Here is a 23,674-nt window from a genome sequence, read left to right as displayed (position 1 = left end):
ATTTCTTAAACAGGATACCAACGGTCTTTAAGCAAATGAGAAAAAAACTGATACATTGGATGTTAAAAGAAGAAACTTCTGTTCTAGGAAAAAAAAAACATAAAAAAAAAAATGAAAATAAAGTCCACAGAGATAAAAAAAGAAAAAGATATTCACAATGGATTTGTATTCGGATTATATACACAACCGCTACAAATCGATAGGAAACAGATAACATAAAAGAAAAACCAAAAGACTTGATGAGGCAACTTACAAAGGAGGATATTCAAATGGCAAATGAAAATACAAACTAGTGCTCAACACTACGAACCATCAGAGAAATACAAGATAAAATCTCAGTGAAACACCTCTTCACACTGAACCACAATAGCCAAATAAAGGGAAAAGGGTAGAAAGTATCAAGCGTTTATGAGGATACAGGGCAACTGAAACTCTCGTAAGCTGTGTAGAGGTGCAAGTTGATTCGATCACAGGAAAACCGCCTGGCAGCCTCTACTAAAACCGACCACACGTGTGCCTGGTAACCAGCAATTTCACTCCCAGTGTGTGCCCCCGACACAAATGCGCCAAAGCCACATAAAAAATTAGCAGCACCCGCAAAACTTAAGGGGGCACCAGAAAATTCAGTAATTGAAATAAAAGAATACATTAATGCGAGATTTAAAAAGAATAGATGTGAAAATCCATAACGAACGAAACATCAAAATTTCAAGTAAAGACAGGCTCAGCATTACTGATTTCTCCTTCCCGTCAGGCTCCGACGGCTCGGCCTGGCCCTGGCCAGCACTATTCGTGGGGGGTGCTACCTGTAAACTCCAAATGCCTACCGGCCAGACGATGCACACACGACCCTTGGAGCGTCCCCCATGGTGACAAGAGCCCCGACCGTGGGAGCAGATGTAACGTTGAGTGAAAGCAGGCACGACGGTGACGTGCCGTAGGACCCCGCTGATCCAAGCACACAAAACCAGGCGGGATGGTGGCTGCGCTCGGGAAAGCAGACTGAAGGCAGCAGGAAGGGGCGTCTGGGGGGTTCTAACAGGTGGCCGCTCGATCTGGGTGCTGGTTACTGGAGTGTGTTCCTCTTATAAAAACTCCTCAAGCCGCACATTTGTGATGTGCAATTTTCTCTACGTACGTTCTGCTCCCGAAAAAGTGAAAACAAAATAAAAAACCTAGCAGGGGGTCTACGTCAGTTACCCCTCCCTATCACAATTTGGGGGAAATTATTCCCAGATGCAGAATGCGGATTCCAGCAGATTAGAAATGAAGCGCTGAGATCCGCGCAAGTGTGCCTGGCAGTGGAGCGGAAGGGCAATCATGCAGAAGCTGTGTTGTTTTACACAGGAGTAGAGAGTTCTGATCCCCTAAGGGTACAACGTAAAACCACACACGGTCTAGAAAGCCGGAACTGTAGGAGGTTTTCTAAACACGTGTTTGTGGCGACGGGCCCTCGTCTCCCTGGGCAAGCTGAGGCGCTCGGGAGGGCCTCCAGCTGCAGTGGTGGGGGGGGGGGGGGCCCTGGGCTGTCCCCACGGAGTTCCGTGACTGCACGAGCCCGGTCCCTGCCTCAGTGTGGGTCCAGCGGGAAGGGGCCACGCGCACGGCTGAGAGCTGAGCGCAGGCCCTGCCAGCTCTCCCTTCAGGGCGGAAAACAAGGTGGCTTGCGATTTAACTTGTGAGAGCGTTAAGAACAGGCGGACGGAGAGAGGGGTGGATGTGCTCAAGCAAGTGGCAAATGTTCACGGCAGGACGGTGGGCACACAGGTGCTCCCTGTACTACTCTTCCAACCTTGTGGAGGCTTGAACGTTTTCATACTAAAACGTGAAGGTTTTCAAGCACTAAAGAGGAGGAGATAGGAGATAAACAAGAGAGGAAGGCCTCTCAGCCCATCGCCCCCGCCACAGGGGCGTCAGACCATCTGAGGAATTACACCCCACAGAGACACGCTCCTGCACGGATCACACGCACCTACACAGATACGCACACACGTACACGCACGTGCACAGAGACGCACCTGCATCGATCACATGCGCACACACACGTGCACACGGACACGGACACACAACGCAGCGACACAGATGAGCACATATGTACACACACACGCACCGACATCCCCCCCACACATGTACACACGCACCCAGACGTGGACACCTCCCACACCCACCCTGCAGATACACTCAGCGCACACATGTACATTTGTGCACACGGGTACATGAACACACGTACATGGACACACACCCCCAGATACGCAGACACATCCACACACACACACACCCGTCCACACAGGTATGCACGTATGTACACACACGTGCACACAAGCACACACGCATACACACACCCTACAGATATACAAACATGCACCACACCCCACATGCACAAGCACACACCCCACACAGAAACACACACGTATACACACATGTATAGACAGGTAACCACAGATATACACACACGTGCACACACGCGTAGAGATGCACATACCCAGCTATGCACAGTGAACACACGTACACACACACTCTCATGTACATGGACACACCTCACATAGATAACACACCCACCCACGTATACAACAGATATACACCCCACACAGATACGCACAAAGCACACGTGGACACACGTTGCACACAGACATGCACAAATGTACATGCACACACATCCCCACGTGTATGTAGGCATACCCCAGATACATACACATGCACACACATGTACACGGATACATCCCCACACACACTTGCACAGACACACCAGAGAGACACACGTACATGTGCACACGTGTACAAGGAGACCCACATACAGATATGTACAAACACACATGTACATACACTCTACACACATACACATGTATACACATGTGCACACATACCTCACACATGCGCGCACACACACACACCCCATGTAGATAAACATACACGTACCCCACACGTGCACTCACACGCCCCTACAGATATGCACACACATACATGTACCCCCACGAGTACTCGTACTCCACACAGATACGCACACGTATGTACACATACACACACACCCACGCTCAACCTGAGCACTCAGCCCGTGTGAACTCCTTCAGTCCTCCTGAGCCCCTTCAATGGATACCACCCCGATTCTCCTGTAAAACGAAGAAACCGAGGCCCAGGGGAGCGGGCTTGCCCATCGGAGTCTTGGGTTGGGCCAGAGACGACAGTGTGGGTACAGGAGGCTAGGGGCTCTGACCACCTGGCCCCACCCCCCGACTCACCTGGGTCTCAGATGGCCTGGAGGCGCCCACTACCCCCTGCTGTCCGGCTCCTCCCAGACCCAAAAGTCTCCCTGTCCTGTGGGGGTCAGAGGGCACCTACGTGCTCCCCACACCCTCCGCCTGTTCCTAGCCGTGCTCTCACTCGACGGGTGTGACCCCCCACCCCTTTCTCAGGGTTGTCCAGGGAGGGGCCGGGTCTTCTGCAGGTGCACTCAGGCTTGGTGCACAGTAAGCACTCGACAGACAGGTCCCGAATGAAGCCACGGAGGCCGTGCAGCAGCGGGAGCGAGAAGGGCTGGTGGCGAGGGGCCGTGAGACCCTCCGTGTCAGGCCCCCGGGCGGCCTGGGGGCCAGCTATCCCCTCAGGGCCGAACCTGACACCCTCCGAGGGTTCCAGTCAGGAGTCTCGGGAAACTAGAACCCATTCCAGGGAAAAGGTAGAGTGTGGAACACAGCTCGGGGAGCGCACGCTAAGGACAGCATTTTAAGAGAAGACGTTTCTGGAGAGCTTGCCAGCTCAAAGTCCTTAACCCCCGGCGGATGCAGTATTCCAAACTTTGCTGACTGCACGTTTTCCCAGGAGGGTGAACAAAGTCCAACAACCCAGCGCCCTGGGTGCCACCCCAGTGGACCACACGGACGCCCTTGTGGGACTCACCCGAAACGCCGTGCCTTCCTCAATGATGGTGGGCAGCTGAGAGAGGCAGATGTCGACGGCCAGGTCCCAGGCTTGCCTGCGGAGAGAGCAGAGGGGCGCCCACAGGGCCTTACTGACCGCTTCTCTGGGCGGGGCCCTGGCCACGGCCGGGCCACAGGAGAAGGAGGCAGGCATCTGGCTGCACACTGAAGCCGTCTTGTTAACGTGGTTTCTCTTTAAATTTAAATGAGAAAAGAGCTTGGGAGAGATAAAGGGACGGTCTCACTTTCTGCCACAGCTTCTCCCCTGACTTGGTGCCACAGCCTGTGGCACCCTGGTTTCCGGACCGTGGCAGTGTCGCACGCAAACGCCCCACGGTGCTCCATCAGAAACGGCCAGCGTGGGGCCAGGAGGCGGCTCTGTCTAGGCCCCCCGTCCTGAGCGGCCCCTCATCCCGCCCTGAATCAGGACTGGCCCCACACCGCCCGCTGCCTGGGCCTGTCCCCGAAGGAGCCACTCAGGATGAGGTGTCCCTGTCCTCGTTTGAGAGGACGGCAAGTCACTGATGTGTGACCCTGGCCACCTCTCCACCGGTTTCGCACAGCATCGGGACCTAGCTCAAAACACACACAAGCCGGCCAGAGTGCGCCCGACGGCCTGGCGAGTGTGGCTCCACCTCCCTGGCGTCAGTTTTCCCGTCGTGCCTGCTCGGAGGGTCCTCGGGAGACCCTGGGAGAGCAGGTGCCTTCACAGGGGCGCCGAGGAATGAGGGCCGCTCGTGGCATTCGGCGTTAGCTCTGAACTGACACAGACGATCACCTCACTTTCTCTATGGCCACAGATGGGAAGCGTGGATGCCGTGGACACGAGGTTCCTTCGTCCCTGCTCTCCCTTCCCTTTCTCGTGGAGACAAGGTGGGGGCCGGCATGCGGATCTGGTTTCCAGCACGGCCACCCCTTCTCCCAGGACACTTCCTGAGAGGCAGGATTCCACCTGCCATTTATTAGACTCATGGCCCCACATGATCGTGGGGAATGGGGTACCGTTGCTCCACGTCCCCAGGGAGGACCAAATCAGGAACGAAAAATGTAAACAGCCAGAACACGGGAAACACGCAAGACAAACAACAGCCTGGAGGCTCTCTGTCATTATTCAAACACACGAAATATATTCCAGTTTTCCCAGACCGGCCCCCGCTGAACAAGCACACCCTTCCCCCACCAATCTAATTAAGAGGCAATCAGCACATAATCAAAAGTGCCTCAAAGAACAAGCAATAAATAGTTCCCATATGCTCAATAAGTGGCCAGGCTGCAGGCAGAATGGTTCTTCAGCGGCGTTGAGGGAGAGATTTACTCTTTGTTAGACAGAAACAAAGTCAATTACCGCGATTCCGTGCTATAAAAATTCCTTGAATTTAACCTAATAAAAACTTTGAACTTGAGGAGTTGTGAGCGCGTACGAGCTGGGGGCAGGTAAAGGCGTGGGTCTAGGGCGGCTGGAACCACGCTTGCGTGGAGTAGGCGACACGTCCTTCTCAGCCCCTCTCACCGAGATCACGAGGCAAGGACAGGCCTCCCGTGAAAACGCCGCCACAGCTGTCCTCGGTCCTGGCGGGGGTGTCCTGGATGATCAGCGGAACCAGGCCACACTGGGACAGGCCACCCTGCGGTCTCGTGGCTGGCACCCACTGGGTCCCTCCAAAGAGTGAAAGCCTCACGGAGCTGCACTGGGGCCTGAGGGTGACAGTCCTTCTGAGAGTCCTTCTGAGAGCCACGTGGTCACTGGCTGGCCAGGCAGCTCCCGAGGGTCGGCCCCTCCCTCGGGGACTGGGTCCTCAAGCAGCCCCGGAGCTCCTGGGAGTGAGGCAGGGAGGCTGCTCAGGGCCGTGGACAGAGGGGCACGGCTGTCGGGGGGACAGAGGAAAGGGACTGGCCCACGGCGTTGAAGACGGTGGCATGTGTGCAGCTGCAGCAGGCCCGGTGACCCTCTCCAGGCCTCTGAAAGGGTCGGCTCGGGGACCTGAGCTCCCACGAAAGCCCGGCAGCTCGAGAGTGGCGCTCTCTCCGGGGCATCTCACCGGTTGGCTGAAACCGGCTGCGTTTTCTAGGCTAAGATCAAAATGAACTTGGCGTCTTAATTTGGATTCTCGCTCGGGGAGAGTGGGACTGTGAGTCCTGGGAAGTCTGAGGCCGTGGCGAGGGGCCAACCCGGGAGGTGTCTGCGTTCGCACTTCCCACAGCCCGCGAAGCGGCCACACTGCGGCGGGAGGGGGCGCCGCGACAGCCTGGCCAGCCGAGCGGATCCCCGCGGCGTGGGGCAGAGGCAGCTCGATGAGTCACTGCCCGGGAAAACGTGCCGTGCCGGCAGGAGCTCGGGTTTTCAGGAAACGGGCCTGTGATGGCAGACGCCCAGGGAGTGGGCCGGGAGGGGAGCCTTCCAAGAGCGCGCGGCCTCCATCTGTAGCGACCGCGCAGCGGGCGAGGCGCCCTCGATGGAGACGGGAGGCACAGGTTACTACCGTGGAGAGAGGCGAGGTTTCACGGCCTGCAGAAATCGAAAGTGAAGGAGAACGAGCCCCTGGCGGCTTCACATCAGAGATTAAACAGGAGCCGTGCCGAACGCCCGTCGTCGTTAGCGCCCCTCCCGAAGCCAAGTGCCAGTGCAGACTACCTTGTGTTTTAACCCCGGTTTCTGTTGGGCCTTGTTCCCTCCCTCCCCCGCTCAAAATTCAACCTCTCCATCACCACCCAAGCGCTGTAGTAACTAGACGGCACATCATTTATTCCAGAAGCTCTTTCTGAAGCCGCGGCTGGCTGTGTGCTCCCTGGGGATGCAGCAGCTCTGGTCTGTTTCCGAGGAGGGACGGAAAGACCAAGGGCGTTGTTCTAACGCGGCTCGTCACCGAACCAGCTCCGCCGCAAGCCCACGCCAGCACCGAGCACCCAGGCAACGCAGCAGAACTGAGCCCAGCGCAGCGCGACCATCTTGGCGTCCGGGCCTCACGTCCTCCCCACTCTGCGCCCGACACCACAGCCTGGTCCCTCACGGCTGCTCTCCCGCCTCCCGCACGGAGGGGGTGTGAGCGGCACGCCGGCCACCCGGGACCTGCCGCGTTCCCAGCCCCCCCCCCCCCGGATGAGGTGCATGAGACACAGACACCGGCGAGAGCAGGAACGAGCTGGGCCCCCGGGGATGGCCACTGCGGGGCGGCGGGAAGCCTGGGTCCCCGCGGCTCACGCTTAGGCCACATGGAACGAGCGACAGACTCTCCTTCGTGAAGCCAGCAGACTCTGCGTTACCAACTAACCTGTATTTCCACCGCTGCTTCTAACCACCCCCAGGGGAGGAGGACTCCCACCGTAGCCGGGTCAGTCCACCCGCAGGGGCCTGACCTGGTATTGACACCCAGTGTTTCTGACCTCTGACTTAGAAACAACTCTGAACGATTTTATAAAGAAATAAAGACCCCCACTGTCTCCAGGTGGTCCCTTCCTCCCCAGATCTACAACACGGTAGCCGGGCCAACCCGGCCAACCCTACAGCTGCAGCCCTGTGTCACTCTGGGAAGCACGGCTGTCCCTCTGCGAGCATCTCCTTAGAAACCACCTTAGCAAACGCAGGAGCCGGAGCCAAAGCCGGGGTGGGGCCCAGGAAAATGCAAGTGCAAATGAGCATTTCCCTAAAGCCCGGGAGAGAGTGGAAACCTACAAGCATCACCTTCACACTCTCTTCCCGCCTTGACGCTATTTGTTTAGGTGTGCGGGACCAAGACTTTGTCACTGTGGACACTCCCCTAGGAAGCACAGCCCGTCCGTGTGGGTCTTCTAGACGCCCCTGGGTGTGAACAGGAAGCAAGGCTCATCCAAGGCGGCCCCGCAGGCCAGCAGCAGCTGGAGGGAAGCCAGGCCATGCGCGGGGACTAGGACTTAGGTCACTTTTGACAAGGAACTTGGGAACAGCGTTTGAAAAACCACGATCACGGGGCACCTGGGTGGCTCAGTCAGCTAAGTGGCCAACTTCGGCTCAGGTCATGACCACATGGTTTTGTGAGTTCAAGCCCCATGTTGGGCTCTGTGCTGGCAGTGCAGGGCCTGCTTGGGACTCTCTCTCCCTCTCTCTCTGCCCCCTGCCCTGCTCACGCACATGCACGTGCTCTAACTAAACTTAAAACACATTGTGGCCACTCCTAATTTGGGTGTGCGTGGGGGGTGTATTTACCACTAAACGAGTCCCCCTGAACCTTCTGTGCGCTCAGTGAACTCTCGCACTGGCCGGAAACGCCCGTGTCTCCAGGTGCTGTGGTGGCCACTGCTGCTTGATTATGTTTCTACGAGCATTTTCTACTTGAAATCTCAAGGCTGCTTTCATATCCAAGTCCTGATCAAAGTAGGTTAATGGCATAATTTTCAACATTTAATGGGATTGACTAATGTTTACTCTTTGGCTACACCTCACGCCGGCACCGTCATTAGGAAAACCCTACCTGGAGGAAACGTGTGCTGTACGCATATGATTTCCTCCCTGGAAATCTCATCACCGCTGATTCCTACAAGAGAACCCTGCAGATTTACTTGCATGGCCTTTCTCAGCATATAAAGATAGAAGGCCATGATATCAAGCCCTTCCAAAAAAGATCCCAATTGGAGAGGACCTTCGAGGCCAACGGTGAAGCAGGGTGGGCTCACGAAAGGAGAGCCCGGGCCACCACCGATGCCTCCCCACCTGCATGGCTACCAGGCTTCAGGGGCCCCGGGGGCACCAAGGTGCAGAACCCCCTGCTTCCACTCCCCGGGGCACCCGTGGTCCCGGACTCATGCAGAGTCCCCAGCAGGCTGCATCTAGCCCCCTGTTGGTTGCGTTTGGCCCTCAGAAAGTTTTTTGAAAAATACCGTATTGGTGGGGCTCCTGGGTGGCTCGGTTGGTTGAGCGTCCGACTTCGGCTCAGGTCACGATTTCAGTTTGTGAGCTTGAGCCCCACGTCGGGCTCTGTGCTGACAGCTCAGAGCCTGGAGGCTGCTTCGGATTCTGTGTCCCCCTCTCTTTGCCCCTCCCCGCTCTGTCTCTCAGAAAGAAACATTAAAAAAAAAAAATACTATATTGGCTATCAACATTTTAAAATAAGAAAATTGGACGTGAAAATACGAATTTATGACTACTCTTAAAAATTTACTCTGGGCCCAAACTGCCCCCTGGAGCTGAGTGTCAATGATGCAGGCTTGCGGTCAACACCTGGCCCTCTGCCCCTCGCCCCACACTGCTCCCTCTTGGATGCTCCCACAGGACCGGTGGACACGGGGGCAGACAAGGTACAAAGAGACTCCTGCCAACCGAAGCCCTCCCAGGCTCACCACCTCTAAATTCTGCCCAAACGGAGAACGCGCTTTTGGGAGTTGGGCCATACTACACCCGCTGCACGTTTTCTGAAAAGCTGCCCTTTTACGGTCCACGACCCTGACAGTGGTCTCCTCCCGTAACAGCAGCTGGCACAGCACCGGGACCCCAGGCGGTCCGAACGCAGGCCCGGCCAGGCCAGCGTCTGTACGTGCTGGTGACGCGAGGGGCCCTGGCGCAAGGGCCTGGCGTGAAGCCGGGAAAGCCGGGCGCATTTCTCTACCTGGCCCGTTTGGGTGGCTCACCCACGACCCCTACAACCTGTCCTGCCCCTATGCATAGCTCTGGGCACGTCCCCGGACAGCTGTGCCTGCGCTGCGGCATCCTGGCCCGCCACGTTCACTCACGGTCGAGCACGGGGCCTTGGAGCCCAGGTCCGGCTCCAGCACACGAGACTGCTCCTCGCGGAGCCCCAGCTCCAACGATTGGATCCCACGTACAGGGAGCAAGGGAGGGCAGCAGGCCGGACGGCGCTCCGCGCAATGGGGGCCGCGAAGGCTGAGACCAGACGAGACCCCACGTCCAGGGTACGTTCCAGCCGCAGAGGGGCCCTGATGTGCTCAGGGAGGCCAGGCCAGGGGAGGGGGACGGCCCGGGGGCACACATACGGCTGCCAGCCACTCTGCCTGCCTCGGATCCCGTGAGGCTCTCCCCGCGTTCCCCTGGGCCCCTGTGGACCTCTGTATGGCTCGTGTTTCTGGGACAAACGCAGATGTGCTTTATGAGATTCGGGGGTGCTGACCGTGCGGAAGAGAGGGCCACATTCCTAGCCTTCGGCGCTGGCAAGAAAGCCGTCCTTAACGGTGACGGCGGGATCACACGGGGCTGCCGTCACGTCTGGGCTTTGGACCTTATCTTAAGCCGTTCTTACGAACTCAGAAACGTTCTAGGAGGCCAATCCTGGGACAGCAGCCCGGGAGGACAAGAGGAGGGGGGCCGTCTGCACCTGCTTCCTTCCCCGGGTGCCCGGCTCCGTCCTGGCTTTGCCATCTTCTCCGCGCAGCCAGCGGCCTTCCCCCCATGCAGCTGAGCCAGCTCACGGGAGGCATTTCTACAGCCAGAGAGGTGCGCGTTCACTGGAAAATGCGCTCGAGGAGCGTGCTGGGGTGTCGGGAGGACGCGGGCCGCCTCTCTCTGACAGGCGGTGCCCCGCGCCCCGGGGAGCCTGCTCGGCCAGCAGCGCCGGCGGCCCGGGAGGCCCTCCGCTCCACGCAGCTGGTGTGACGCCCGTTCCCTGTGGCTTCACCAGTTTTCCTGCCAAGACCAGCCGTGGCACTGACCTCATGCAGCTTTTCCACCATTTTCTTCCCTTTTTTACAATACGTGTTTTATAAAAACCTGGTTCGGGAGAAATAGGACTTAGGACATCACTTTTCTTCCTAGGCAGTTTTGAGGAGCCACTCTTCCAGAAACGTCCACCTTCACTCTAATTATTCACTCTGAGCACCATAAAGGCCTTCAAACACCCTCCCAGTTGCAGCGTGGTGGGGCCACTCTGCACACGTGACCCGCCTGCCACGTGGGGACTGTGGTGGCCCCGCCGCCTGTGGTCCCCATGGCAACATTCTGCTTTACCCTGTAAACACCGGACGCGGGTATGGACACGCACAGAATCATTTAGCAGCCAACACGGCACGTTCCCGTTTCCCTCACAGAGGAGAATCTTACTTCCTGATTTCCCGAGTGGATGGGGAACCCATCCCTGGCTCTCCACGTTTTCAGCACCACGGGAAAGTGGTCATGCACGTATTTAAAAAAATAAATCACTAGCTGGAATAAACCTGACCATGAAGATACACCTTGAGTGAATGGCTGTTTTTAACTATCTGTATTAGAGTTTCTCCCACGGACAGACACCTTTGCTATCGCCCCGTTTTAGCACTGCCTCAAATTCCGCTTGTGTTACAGAAGCAAGGGGACGGGAAGAAACCAAACGCCATCAATGGGAGGCCCGAGTAGAAGACACGTCACACGAGTACCGTTGTTACTCCTGTTACTGGCAGTGTAAGTCGCAACCGTCCGATTTGGGGGGAAACTATAAGCCAGAGTCATAGTAATCTCACTCGTGTGCGGTGTGAGCACGTACGTGTGTGTGCGACCGTGTATGTGTGTCTGGACACACACACGTGCGTGTGCTTGTGTGAAGTAACCCTACAATTAATTGCTCACGAATCCAACAGCTTTAATCCGATGGAACAGTGTGGGACACACTTCCTAAGCCCGGCTGGCATTTTCTTTTCTCGGTACCGGTCTCTGCGGAGTCAGAAGCCTGTGTGCGGGCCTCTCCTGCCCCGGGTGGCCGGATCGTAAGGCCCCTGGAGCCGCTGGTCCCGCTCGGTCGTGAGAGACACCCCAAGGCGCCTGCACCTCTGAACTCTGAGGGGACCCACGTGTCCTGTGCGCGGGGAGCTTTAGGCAGGACTTTGCCAGCTGTTAGCACCGCCTGGGTCTCCGAGCCTGGTGGCAAGTCTTCCTATTTCGTCTCACGTAATTCCATTAAACTTGTCCCACAGCAGAAATGGACAGAAACCAAGCCACTGAGAGAACGTCACACTGCCTGGCACTGTCGGCCGGGGACACTTACCACATCGCGTGCATGTACGTGGGGGGCAGGCGTGGGCTGCTGACGGGAGTGCAGTTGTAGGACCTCATGATCCTTTCTGCCAGTAGAAAATTTCGAAACAGACTCGCCACCAACAGGTCCTGTCTGAAGAGTTTTTGGAAGAGATCTGGGGGCAGATAAAACATACAAAGGTACCTTTGGTGACTCACGTCCAGCATTGAAAGCCAAAGACACAGATTTCCTTCTAAAAGAATTTTTTACAAGCAAGCTGGGACTCACACGCACATTTCCTGTTGGCAATATGCACACACAGATATACTCACACAGATGCAAACACCAAACCCTAGAGAGTCAGTACAGAAAAAATGCAGACAAGTCTTATCAGAACACTTCTGGTTTTAAGAAATACGGGCCGTGCCAATTTTTATGAAGAAAGGTGAGCCCTGAGTCTGCCTAGAAGATAACACGGTAACGTCGGAGCGAGTGCTCATGTGGAGCTCGCTGTCTGCCACTCGTCTTGGTGCCTGATGCGCTGTGGCTCACGGAAACCTCCAGAGGCTCTCGCTGCCCCCCACCCCCCCCACCCCCAGCTTTCCTTCCTGACAAGATCTCGCTGCTTCTGTCTCGCTTCCCTTATTCCATGGGCCAGTGTCTCCCACCAGGTGGCTGCCCTCCCCGGCCCCAGGCGGCCCGGCCCTGCCGCCTCCCTGCCCTGCCCCACGCCGCCTCACCCCGAGGCAGCACGTTCCAGGCGATGGTGTCCGTGATGGCTGTGAAGATCCAGTTCAGCTCACCCAGAGGGGTCCTCCGGTCATTCAGCCGGCCGGGGATCCTAGGAGACACGGGGTGCTTTCATTAGTGACTACCCAGAGAGTCCTGGCCCCCGAAGAGGGGTGCGGGGAGATGTGGGGCGAAGGGGGGAGACGCAACACTGCAGGCAGAGGCGGGGGAGGCCGGCCCCGCCCGTGACGTGGAGACCCGCGCACTCGGCCTCCATCTTCACTGTCCTCCCCTCCACGGCTACACAAAGAGCCCCTTGGGGTCCCCCGACGCGTGGGCCGGACCCAGCGGCTACACACACCAGTCTCGTGGTTTCCATGGCTGATCTCCTGCCCCCACAGGCCAGCCGGGGCATCTGCTACAGGGGAGCCCGTGGCTCCAGGCCGTGGAAGTGCACTTTGGACCCGAGGGCTGGGGGAGAAAGCCCGTCTTCTGAGGTCAGCTTCCCTTCCGTTCGCCCGTCACATATCTGAGCGCCTGCTCTGGGGCCAGGTGCTGGTCTAGCACCCCGCTGTCTAGGACCCGCAGACACGCCGCGGCTGAATGTCTTGCCACGGGTTCGCTCTTTTGAACACACTCAGAGTTCTCCAAACTGCAAGGTGAGAGGGCACATCCCCAGGACGGCCCTCACCTCCGACACGTCGGACGCCAGCCGCAAGTTCCAAGGGTCCCCGAACCACTCAGTTTGGAGGACTCACCAGGAGGAGTCGCGCGAGTCAGTGAACGCTGTCACGTTTGTGGTTCCGTTTATTAGAAAGAAACACAGAGACTCAAGTCAGTCGAGGGACGGCGGGGGCAGAGTCCAGGAGAAGTGCCAAATGCGGGGCCTCCGTGTCGCCTCCTGGCATCCACATGTGACAACGTGCACAGAGCTCTGCCAACCGGGGGGCCCTGGGGCCTTGGTGTCCACCTGGGAGCACTGCTTGGCCAACCGCGGCCCATGAGCTTGACCTCAGCCTCCAGGTGGATGGACACCACACTCACACCCCAGCCCAAATCACGTGGTTGCCCTCTGGGGATGGAGGGGGTGCCTCCCCCCTCCCCGCCCCTGCTGAGAGGACTGGGTGTGGCTGGCGCCCGCCCCAAGCACTGATGCTCCTGTCTGAAATGGCACCGGCCCTCTCCTTGTGCAAGGCCTGGTTCTTCACCACACAAACATCCGCCTGTTTAATGTCCACAACAAGCCTATTCGGGCCGAGACTTCAGAGTTTTGGATTCATACGTCGTCTTGGGTGCAGTGCCTTCACGAGACTAAAACCCCACAGATGCGTCCGTCGGAGGCCAGGCTGGGTCACGTGCACAGGCCTTCCAGCAAGGTGGCCGAGGGGCGTGTTGCCTGCCTTAACCCCCTTCGAAGGACGGGAAGAAAACACCCGACCTGGACGGCAGGAATCAGGCACGCACCAGCCGGCACAGGCCGCCCTGGGGGTGGAGCCGGCACCTCCGGTCGGGAAAGGACAGACCTGAGAAGGCGGGGGACGCCTGCGTCCTTCACATCGGCGAGTCTGCTTCCAGAAAGCAACCCTAAACTGGACACGAGGAACGGGGACACACGACACGCGGCGTATGTACAGGGGCAAAAAGTCAGAACTGAGGCACGTCACCAGAACAGGAGGAACGAGTCGGTTAGGGAACAACCCCGTGGAATTACTTCAAGCCCTTAGACCGCCGCTTATGAATATTTTAACGATTTGGGAAAACGCACGCTTTCTAACATCGAGTGAGGGAGACAGATTGTGTGCAGCCATCACCACCCAGGACGCGACGCGGGCGGGGCCAGAAGACACGGCCTCGAGGCAGGACTGTGGGGATGCCGCTGTCATCTCACGTGGGCGTGCAGTCGGCATCTGCTGCACGGGGCGTCCCCCGCTGGAGCGATGGGGAGCAAACCAAGCCCCGGTTCCTTCGTCTCCCCACCCCCCGCCCAAGCCCCTGGTGGCCGTGCTGGGGGAGGGGCGGCTGCCGGGCGACAGGAAGGCACTCTTGGAAGAGTCTGACCAAGGTCTGTTTGCAAACCTGGACCCGGCGCGTCAGGGACACGAGCCAGGCCGTCTTGAATCAGGCGAGGCAGCACAGAGGTCCGATCCCCTGGGTAAAGGGACACCGCACCCCAGGAGCACGGAGCTGCTGAGATTTCCGCCATGGTGGGTGCGTGGCTAGGCTGCGAGGCCTAGGTGGCAAGGCCAACCCTTGTGAGGCTACGGTCAGTGTGTATTTGGTGGCTTAAAAAATCCTCATCTTGTGACAATCACCAGCAGATAAATGCAAAAGCAGCCTCCCGCTACCGTCTGGAAACTCCATGGGTCCTGTTCACTAAGCTCATCGTGAAGCCAGAGACAAAGCCGCCTGCCGACCAACGGAGACAGACCCACGCATCATTCAAATTGACCCACCCGCCCATCGGTCCCAGACGCCTCTGCACACGGCAGGCTGGGATGGGTACTGGGGAGGGCAGAGTGGAACGAACCAACTTCCCCCACTTGTCGGGTCACTTCAGGGGGCCTGGTGGCTCAGTCGGTTGGGCATCCAGCTTCAGCTCAGGTCATGATCTCATGGTTCCCGAGTTCGAGCCCCGCGTCGGGCTTGCTGCTGTCAGCCCAGAGCTCAGTTTGGATCCTCTGTCTCCCACCCTCTCTCTCTCTCAAAAACAAACGTTAAAAATAATTAAATCGCTTCAGAAACCTTTTGTTTCTGTTTTCCTTTCTGTATCAGATCCTAAAGAACGTCAGAACTCAGCGTATGCTGGAGGCCACCTGGACCCCAGACGGCTCACACGGGGCCACGGAAGGGACGGAGCAGCACGGAAGGTCAAACCCAAGACCACACTTCATTACAGAGCTCCTCCGAACCCCCAAAGGGTTTCATTGACAATCAAGGTAGTTCTTTCAAAATTTAAATCCACAGTGTTAATCAAGGCTAGCTTTTGTGAGAAAAGCATAAAAAGCTGCAGTTTAGGAACAGATCATTGAATTGGGAGAAGAGAAAGCCCAGATTCGAGTCCCAGCTGGGCTGCATCGGGGTAACTTCTGGCATCTGTGTCTCCGCTTGGAGTCACTGAGGCTAACCTTACGTGCAAACCAGAGTCTAGAGTCAGACGGGCAGCACTTGAGAGGAAGACACAGCAGACGGCCACAGTGATTGCCCTCAAGAGTGCGGGCCACCGCCCCACACCCTTCGTTACCCGCCACTGCTGTCACCAGATACCCTGATCTCCCCCAGTATCTGGGATCACCTACAGCTTTCTGATCCTTGACCTCAATACCCAGGCCATCACTGGCGACCTCCCGCCCCAGCCCTGGCAATACAGTAACTGCTCGTCAGGACCCACACCCCCATTCTCATGAGGAATGAGAGGGTCTTCCCTCCTGGACCACACTCTCCCTCCCTGACGCCTGTCTGCTACCCTCTGCCATCTCTGTAATCAGCACAACGGTCCCCGCACGGGGAACACGTCACTTAGCCTCTGACGCGGCCCCATCCTAGGCATCATCTTCTGGCCCACCCAGACCCCGGACCTGGTAGAGACGGTGTGGGCCGTGTTCCCACGCGGCCCCGGCTGCCCCGATGACGAGGAAAGCGTAGAAGTCCATGCAGTCCTGTTGAGGAGGTGACACCTCCCCGCCCCTGTCCTTCCCTGTCCCCTGGCCTCCACTCCCAGTGGCCTGTGCTGAACACCGGAAGGCTCCTTCTGTTGTCCAGAGGAAAACAAAATCACATAGAAGTTCACGCCCCACGAGACCCACCAGTCGGGCGGGGCACTCTGTCCTGGTCTGTGTCTGTCCGTCTGCCTCCTTCCCTAACCTTTGCTCACCTGTCTTCACGGCTCACCTCCATGACTACCACCATCTCTCCCCGTGTTGTGTCCCCACGTCGGGGCCCACGCAGATGCTTTCACCAAAGGTCAAAACCTCAGAGGCACAGCTCACCTGCTCTCCAACCGCTCATGTCTCTGAGCTTCTGCCACACACCGCTTTTGTCTGCCTTTGCTGCTGAACCGCTTTGCTGGACCTCAGCTCTTCCGCTGCAGTTCACGCCACGCGGGGCGATGGCCCGTGGCGTGTCTTTGTCAATGACTCTGTGGCTACTCTGCTCCAACAGACCTCACGGGGAACGCGGGTGGGGCTGGCGGCTCCCGGCCTCCTGGCTGCCCCCGCCTCCCGAGACAGATGGCCTCTGTGAGGCCGCGGGCAAGCGAGGGCAAGAGCACGGCCCTGTGCAGTCAGGTGGAACGTTCCCACTTGGCTTCAGAACCACCCATGATCGCCACCTTGACACACTGAACTTTGAACTAGCTCCCAGTCCCTTCTCCCCCCACCCTGCTGGGCAGGTCCATTACCTCGCAGTCTGAAAAAACAGACTCGGTTCACCGGCTCAGCCTGCCCCCCCCCCCCCCCCCCCCCCCCCCCCCCCCCCCCCCCCGTCCTCTGGGCACCAGGTCCCAGTTCCATCTTTACAAGCAGAGCGCCACCGTCGCTGTCCATGGTGCCGCTCCTGTCCCGACGGCCTCGGCTGAGCCCCTCTGTGGCTGCCCTCCCGTTTCTGTTGTTTGCTAGTGACTCCCCTTTTCATCTATTCCCCACTGCTCAGTGTGTGCTCGTTACAAGCAGATGATAAATTCCCTTCCCTCGATACAAATCAATCACCTGATGGCCGCTGGCGGAGTGCCAGCATGACCCCGATGGCCCGCGACTGTGACTCACGTGACCTCCCCCTTTGTAAAAGGACCGCACCCACAGCGGCGGCTCAGAGAGGCCCTCGCGGACGCGAGGAAGCCTGGCTGCTGGGCAGGGAGGAGGGCGGCACCCAGCACCCAGAGCCCATGTGGGCTGTCGGGATGGGGTCCCCCGGCTGAGGGCTGAGCGCGGCGGGGGTACAGGGTCCGCTCTTCCCCAGTCCTCGGCGCCTCCACGGGGTGACCTGTGCCCTCCCGCTCAGTGCGGGGCCGGCGGAGACCCCACCCGGTGGGCACACGGCCGGCCTCCTTCCCCGCCCCTCCCCCCGCCCCACCCCATAGACCGTGTCCCCTGTTGTAGTGTCTGCACCCCACAACCCAGCAGCGTGGGGCGTGGGGGAGATTTTGTGTCTCGCTTGTATATTTACTCTTCTCAGGCTGCTTTCTGTTTCTCTCAAGCTTTCTCCTTCACTAAATAGGCCACAGTCCAGCTACGTGGAACTTGCCGTTGTCAAAGACTCCATGTGCCCCCAAACCTGTGCAGACCACCCTCACGCAGTCCTTAAGCCCGTCTGCTCACGGAGGACATCCCGGGGGCCCCTCCCGTCCTGGGGCTCCCCCGAGGCCCACTGGTTGCTGCCGCGACCCCACAGACGCCTCCGCTGGACACGGGGGCTGCAGCCCAGCCTGTCCTCACCCAGCGCTGAGCACAGACGGCTGATATGTACCAGGTGCCCCTTGCATATCTGACGAGCGAAGGAATGAATCCCCCTGAGGGATCACAAGCCCTGTGTAAGTAAAATGTTGAGCGAACAACTACAGTTTCCAAGAGGACGAAGCAAACTCACTGAAACACTCCGGTGATACGCAGATAACACAAATCCTTCCCAATCCCGTCGTGGAGGGACCACAGGATACACATTCCTGTCTTCACGCACAAGATCAAGTAATTTTAAAGACGCCGAAATAACACTACATAAAGGGATGCTCCATTTTTGTTAAAAACACCCACAAAAACACCTAGAAAGTAAGTCTGGAAGGGCAGGCGTGCACCAGGGTAGTAATAGTGACTATCTTGGTATGGTGAGGGTTATAAATGACTCAAGTTCTCTCTGCTTCTCTGTACTTAACAATATATCTATGCTGAAAACACTACTGCATAATAAGGAAAAACCAAACCTTTTTTTTCTTTAGTAAGAGGAAGGCCACAGCAAGTCTTCCTGAAAAGGGAGGTATTTGAAAACCACATTATTTAATGACTTTATTTATTTATTTATTTATTTATTTATTTATTTATTTATTTATTTTTTCAACGTTTTATTTATTTTTGGGACAGAGAGAGAGACAGAACATGAACGGGGGAGGGGCAGAGAGAGAGGGAGACACAGAATCGGAAACAGGCTCCAGGCTCTGAGCGTCAGACACAGAATCGGAAACAGGCTCCAGGCTCTGAGCGTCAGCCCAGAGCCTGACGCGGGGCTCGAACTCACGGACCGCGAGATCATGACCTGGCTGAAGTCGGACGCTTAACCGACTGCGCCACCCAGGCGCCCCTGACTTTATATCATTTCATATTCAACTAAAATATAGCAAGATACACCTTTCCTTCATCTACTTTAAACGCCTCCATGGAAATGATAGTGTAAAGAAAAAAAAGGAAAAAAGGAAGACGAGGGGTCCCCACTGGCCCCTACACAGTGACCTCCAAGCATCTGTCTCTGACTTCTTCATCGTAAGATGTATCTGCTTGTAAAACACACCCTCGGAGAAGCCCCTTGAATCACTATGACCAGGCTACTCAAAAGAGAACTTCACTCTGTACTGTATTTATCACAACCAGAGATGTTTGATGCCAGAGTTCATGGGATGAAAATAAAAAAGAAAGAAACAACAACAAACTACACGGCATTGTGAAGTCCATTTTAAAAGGCTTAAACAAACGGGGAGGTATACTATGCTCATGGATCAGAAGCCTCAGGGTAGTGCAGACGGTATTTCTTGAATTGATGTGCACATTCGGTGCAATCACAGTAACAGTCTCAGCAGGCTGGCCGGAAACCGATGAGCTGTTTCTAAAATTTACATGGAAATGCAAGGAGTTAGAACAGCAAAACCATTTAGAAAAGGAACAGATTTACCATAAAGCTACAAGAATCATGGCACTGGCATAAATACCAATGTAACAGGACAGGGCAAAAGAATTCCACAATTACGGTTAAATGCTTTTTGTCAAAGGCATTTTTTCAATGGGGAAAAGACAGCCTTTCTACAACGGTGCCGAAACAACTAGAACCGGAAATCCATATGGAAAAAAATGACCCTTGACTCTCACTGCTCACCACGTGCAAAAATTAACCTGAAATGGACCACAAACTTAGACATAAAAGTTAAAACCATAGGGGCGCCTGGCTGGCTCAGTTGGTGGAGCATGCAATTCTTGATCTCAGGATTTTCAGTTTGAGCCCCATGCCGGGTGTGGAGATTATGAAAAAAACAAAGCCTGTTTTGTTTTGTTTTTTTTTTTTTTTTTTAAAGTTAAAACTGTAGGGGCGCCTGGGTGGCGCAGTCGGTTAAGCGTCCGACTTCAGCCAGGTCACGATCTCACAGTCCGGGAGTTCGAGCCCCGCGTCAGGCTCTGGGCTGATGGCTCAGAGCCTGGAGCCTGTTTCCGATTCTGTGTCTCCCTCTCTCTCTGCCCCTCCCCCGTTCATGCTCTCTCTCTGTCCCCAAAAAAATAAATAAACGTTGAAAAAAAAAAATTAAAAAAAAAAAAAAAAAAGTTAAAACTGTAAAAGTTTCAGAAAAAAAAATAGGAGAAAATCGTCACAACCCTGGGACAGGCACAGTTTTGTTAGGCGCAACATAGAAAATATAAATCGTAAAAGAAAAAAACTATTAGATCAGATTTCATCAAAATGAAAGGTTTCTGGTCTCAGAAGACTGTTGTGAAAATGGAAACCCAAGTCAGATGGACCAAAGACAGAAACCTGATGATGACTCATCTAACACATATAAAGGGCTCTTGAAGATAAACAACACAATTAAAAAATGGGAGACATAAACATATGTTTTATTAAACAATACAAATTAATGGCCACAGCGCGTGTTCGGCTTCATTAGGCAAATGCAGATTAAAATCACGAGGACACAGTGCCACACATCCAGCAGAACAGCTGAAGTTGAGAGACGAGGTTGGTTCACAACCAAGTGTTGTTCTGAACGTGGAGCGGCTGGTGCACTCACACGTTACTGGTGGGAACGCGATCACTGTGGGAAACGGCTGGGAAGTTTCTGACTCAGGCCAAACGTACACCTGCCAGACGACGCGGCCATTCTGCCCTTGTCCCGGGGAAGCGAACACATAGTGACACACACACCGGTGCGTGAGTATCTCTGGCAGGTCTGCTCACTGCCACCAACGCGGAGAAACCCAGATTTCCATCAACAGGAGAACGGATCGAGACTCTGATACGCGCAGCGGAGTACGACTCACAACAAGAAGGGAGTGAACTGCTGATTCGCTCGGCACGGGTAAATCTCAAAGGCACCACACTGAGAGGAAGAGGCCGGACACGAAAGAATCCGTTACAATTTTCTATTTACACGACGCTCTAGGAAAGACAAACCTAAGGAACGACAGGACAAAGCCGATCAGTGTTTGCCTGGGTTTGGGAGTGTGGTGGGGATTCACCGGAACAAGGTACAAGGGAAATTCTGGGCTATGCTTTGAGTGAAGGGGGTTGCACAGGTGTATAAACCTGCCAAAACGCATCAAACTGTACAAAGTGAGTTCACCTTATTGAATGTAAGCTGCCGTTCAACAATGATGATTTTAAAGTGAAAAATCAAATGAAGGGGAAAACTAGGGCATTTTCAAACAATAAGAACAGAATTTTTCACCTGCAAACCTGCTGTAAAGGGAGTTCTTTCGGGAAAGAGAAGTGATCTCAGAACGATGCTCTGAGACGCAGGAAGGAGTGGAGGCCAACGGAAGGTGTAAAGCACAGCTGAGCATTAACTACTGAATATTAGTATGGAGATACTTACGGAGATAAGAACGTACAGAGAAAAGATGTGGCGATACCTGTGCCCGTGTAAGTGGAGTTAATGTGCTCTCATGTCCTTGTGTTGTCTGGGAAGTGGTAAAAGCACTAATCAACATTCAACTTTAATAAGCTGGGGGCCCCCAAGGCTATGGTCTGAGGCCAAATGCAGCCAGTAGCCCGTTTTTTTTTTGCTTTTGTTTTTGTTTTGCTCTGGCCCATGAACTGATAACGTTCTTTACGATTTCAAGTTGACACTAAGAATACAAGACAGAGACTTTGTGTCTTGCGAAGCCTGACGTGTGTATTATTTGGCCCCTTACAGAAAACACACTGAGGCCACTGCTCTGGAAAGGAAAAGAACGTATAATCAATAAGGTGATAGAAGGGGAGAAAGGAGTAGTAAAATTGCTAGATCAATCCAAAAGAGGACAATAGAGGAGGAGACAGGAAGATAGAAAAAGAAGGAATGGAAAAGAACGTGTGGGTAGCTCAGCTGGTTGAGCATCTGACTCTTCATTTCGGTTCAGGTCGCGATCTTAGGGTTGTGAGACTGAGCCCCACATTGGGTTCTGCAGCTGGCAGCGTGAAGCCTGCTTGGGATTCTCTCCCTCTCTCTCTCTGCCCTCCCCCTGCCTGCACTCATGCACACACACTCTCTCAAAAAAAAAAAAAAAAAAAAAAAAAAAATGGAGGAAAACAAAATGAACAGATTTCAATTCAAACATGTCAATTATTACACTAACTATAAAAAGACTAGATACTTCAATTGAAGTCAATGATTTTCAGACTGGATTTAAAAACAAAAGTCAGCTATGTCCTAAAAAAGTGGGGGGGGGATACACACCTTAAATAAATATATATAAACATTCAGAAACACATATATTAGGATACCTGCTTAAATATAGATATGGATGAGGGGCGCCTGGGTGGCTCAGTCGGTTGAGCGGCCGACTTCAGCTCAGGTCACGATCTCGCGGTCCGTGAGTTCGAGCCCTGTGTCGGGCTCTGTGCTGACAGCCCGGAGCCTGGAGCCTGTTTCAGATTCTGTGTCTCCCTCTCTCTGACCCTCCCCTGTTCATGCTCTGTCTCTCTCTATCTCAAAAATAAATAAAACGTTAAAAAAATTTTTTTAAATACAGACACGGATGAAAAACATACACTCTTGCAAACATGAATCAACTGTCCCGCAAAGTGGACTTTATGGCAAAGGCATTATTGGAGATGGAGAGACGTTTTTCAACGATAAAAGTTTCCATTCATTCCACCAGGAAGGGGGAGTCAGTTATGGCTAATTTGTCCTTCTGCAGTTCTGAAGGGCAAAGCATGCGGTCAAAAGGGGGAACAGGCTTTTAATTTAGAGTAAAATGGCCATGAATTGTCAAAATTAGTTTTTGAAGGAGAGGAGGGAGTTGAGATGCATGCATCAGCAACTCCTCTAGGAACGCAGCAGGTTATAGGGAACCCTAACAGTGTCAGGGAACGGCAGAGCAAGGGTGTGGGATTACAGACAGAAAGGGACGACCTCGGTAGCCCTAAGGACAACCCAAAAGCTGGACAAGTAGAGACCACTATGTCAAGTCTCCAGTGAACCCGACACACTTCCAGACTTGCACGCACGACCCCCAGTAAGAAATGTGTTATGCACGGTGACGCCACGTGCACTCATAGACAACCACGGGTAAATGTACACACTCAAACGATACAAGCAAAGAACATTCGTGTCACTAGGAAAACACTGATATTTTCTCTCCGTTTCTTTTTTTAACAGAGGCTGTGGCCCACCAGACTGGTTTAACCACTAATAAAACATGACCTGCAGTTCTAAAAAACACTGACTTCATGAAGCTCTTGTTAATTTCTCCAGGAGGGCATTGGCTCAGGGTTATCAAAAATGTTGATGGTCAACATAGCTCTCGAGGGACGTCAGAGATTAGAAAACCACATGATTCTACCTCTAAATAGCTGGCTGATTTTTTTTTTTTTTTTTAACCCACACAGGCAGCTTGTTTTCTAATGATTTTTCAAACTCTGTACTGAGTCTCTAAATCAGCTCGTTTATGCGCGCAGTGCTGCTACCCTCGGCCCCCTTTCGTTCTGCGCTTAACAGCTCCCACAGATTAGAAAACTGCTAATCTTTACTTGGGAAGCAACTGGCATTGATGAAAAATGTATTTTCAGATTCCAGAGGAAAAGGAGTGACGGTTTCCGTGGCTCAGTGCTGAGCAGGAGTTAATACAACACTGGAGATGATCTACCTTTCACTGAATTTATTACAGAATGATAAACTACCGCCCATCCCTGGAGCAGCCAACAACAGCACCAAGTACTGGGACGCGTCCCTCTGGA

The 23,674-nt window shown here is 54.7% G+C and overlaps 1 protein-coding gene across 6 annotated transcripts in view; it reads right to left on the bottom strand.

Annotated features, from left to right (window-relative positions):
* Nucleotides 1–23,674, bottom strand: part of RPTOR (regulatory associated protein of MTOR complex 1) — a 334,714-nt gene that overhangs the window by 97,403 nt on the left and 213,637 nt on the right. For all 6 annotated transcript variants that reach the window (XM_045489812.1, XM_045489813.1, XM_045489815.1 and 3 more), the window contains 3 exons: nucleotides 12,562–12,662; nucleotides 11,852–11,996; nucleotides 3,895–3,970 (listed from right to left, as the gene is read on the bottom strand). In XM_045489812.1, the coding sequence (XP_045345768.1) occupies nucleotides 3,895–3,970; nucleotides 11,852–11,996; nucleotides 12,562–12,662 (322 nt within the window). The remainder of the gene's footprint in view (nucleotides 1–3,894; nucleotides 3,971–11,851; nucleotides 11,997–12,561; nucleotides 12,663–23,674) is intronic.

Source organism: Leopardus geoffroyi, chromosome E1 (assembly GCF_018350155.1).
Source record: "Leopardus geoffroyi isolate Oge1 chromosome E1, O.geoffroyi_Oge1_pat1.0, whole genome shotgun sequence".
In the NCBI taxonomy this organism is placed as follows: domain Eukaryota; kingdom Metazoa; phylum Chordata; class Mammalia; order Carnivora; family Felidae; genus Leopardus; species Leopardus geoffroyi.
Note: the sequence above shows the minus strand (reverse complement) of the source record. Positions and strands in the feature narration are given on the sequence as shown.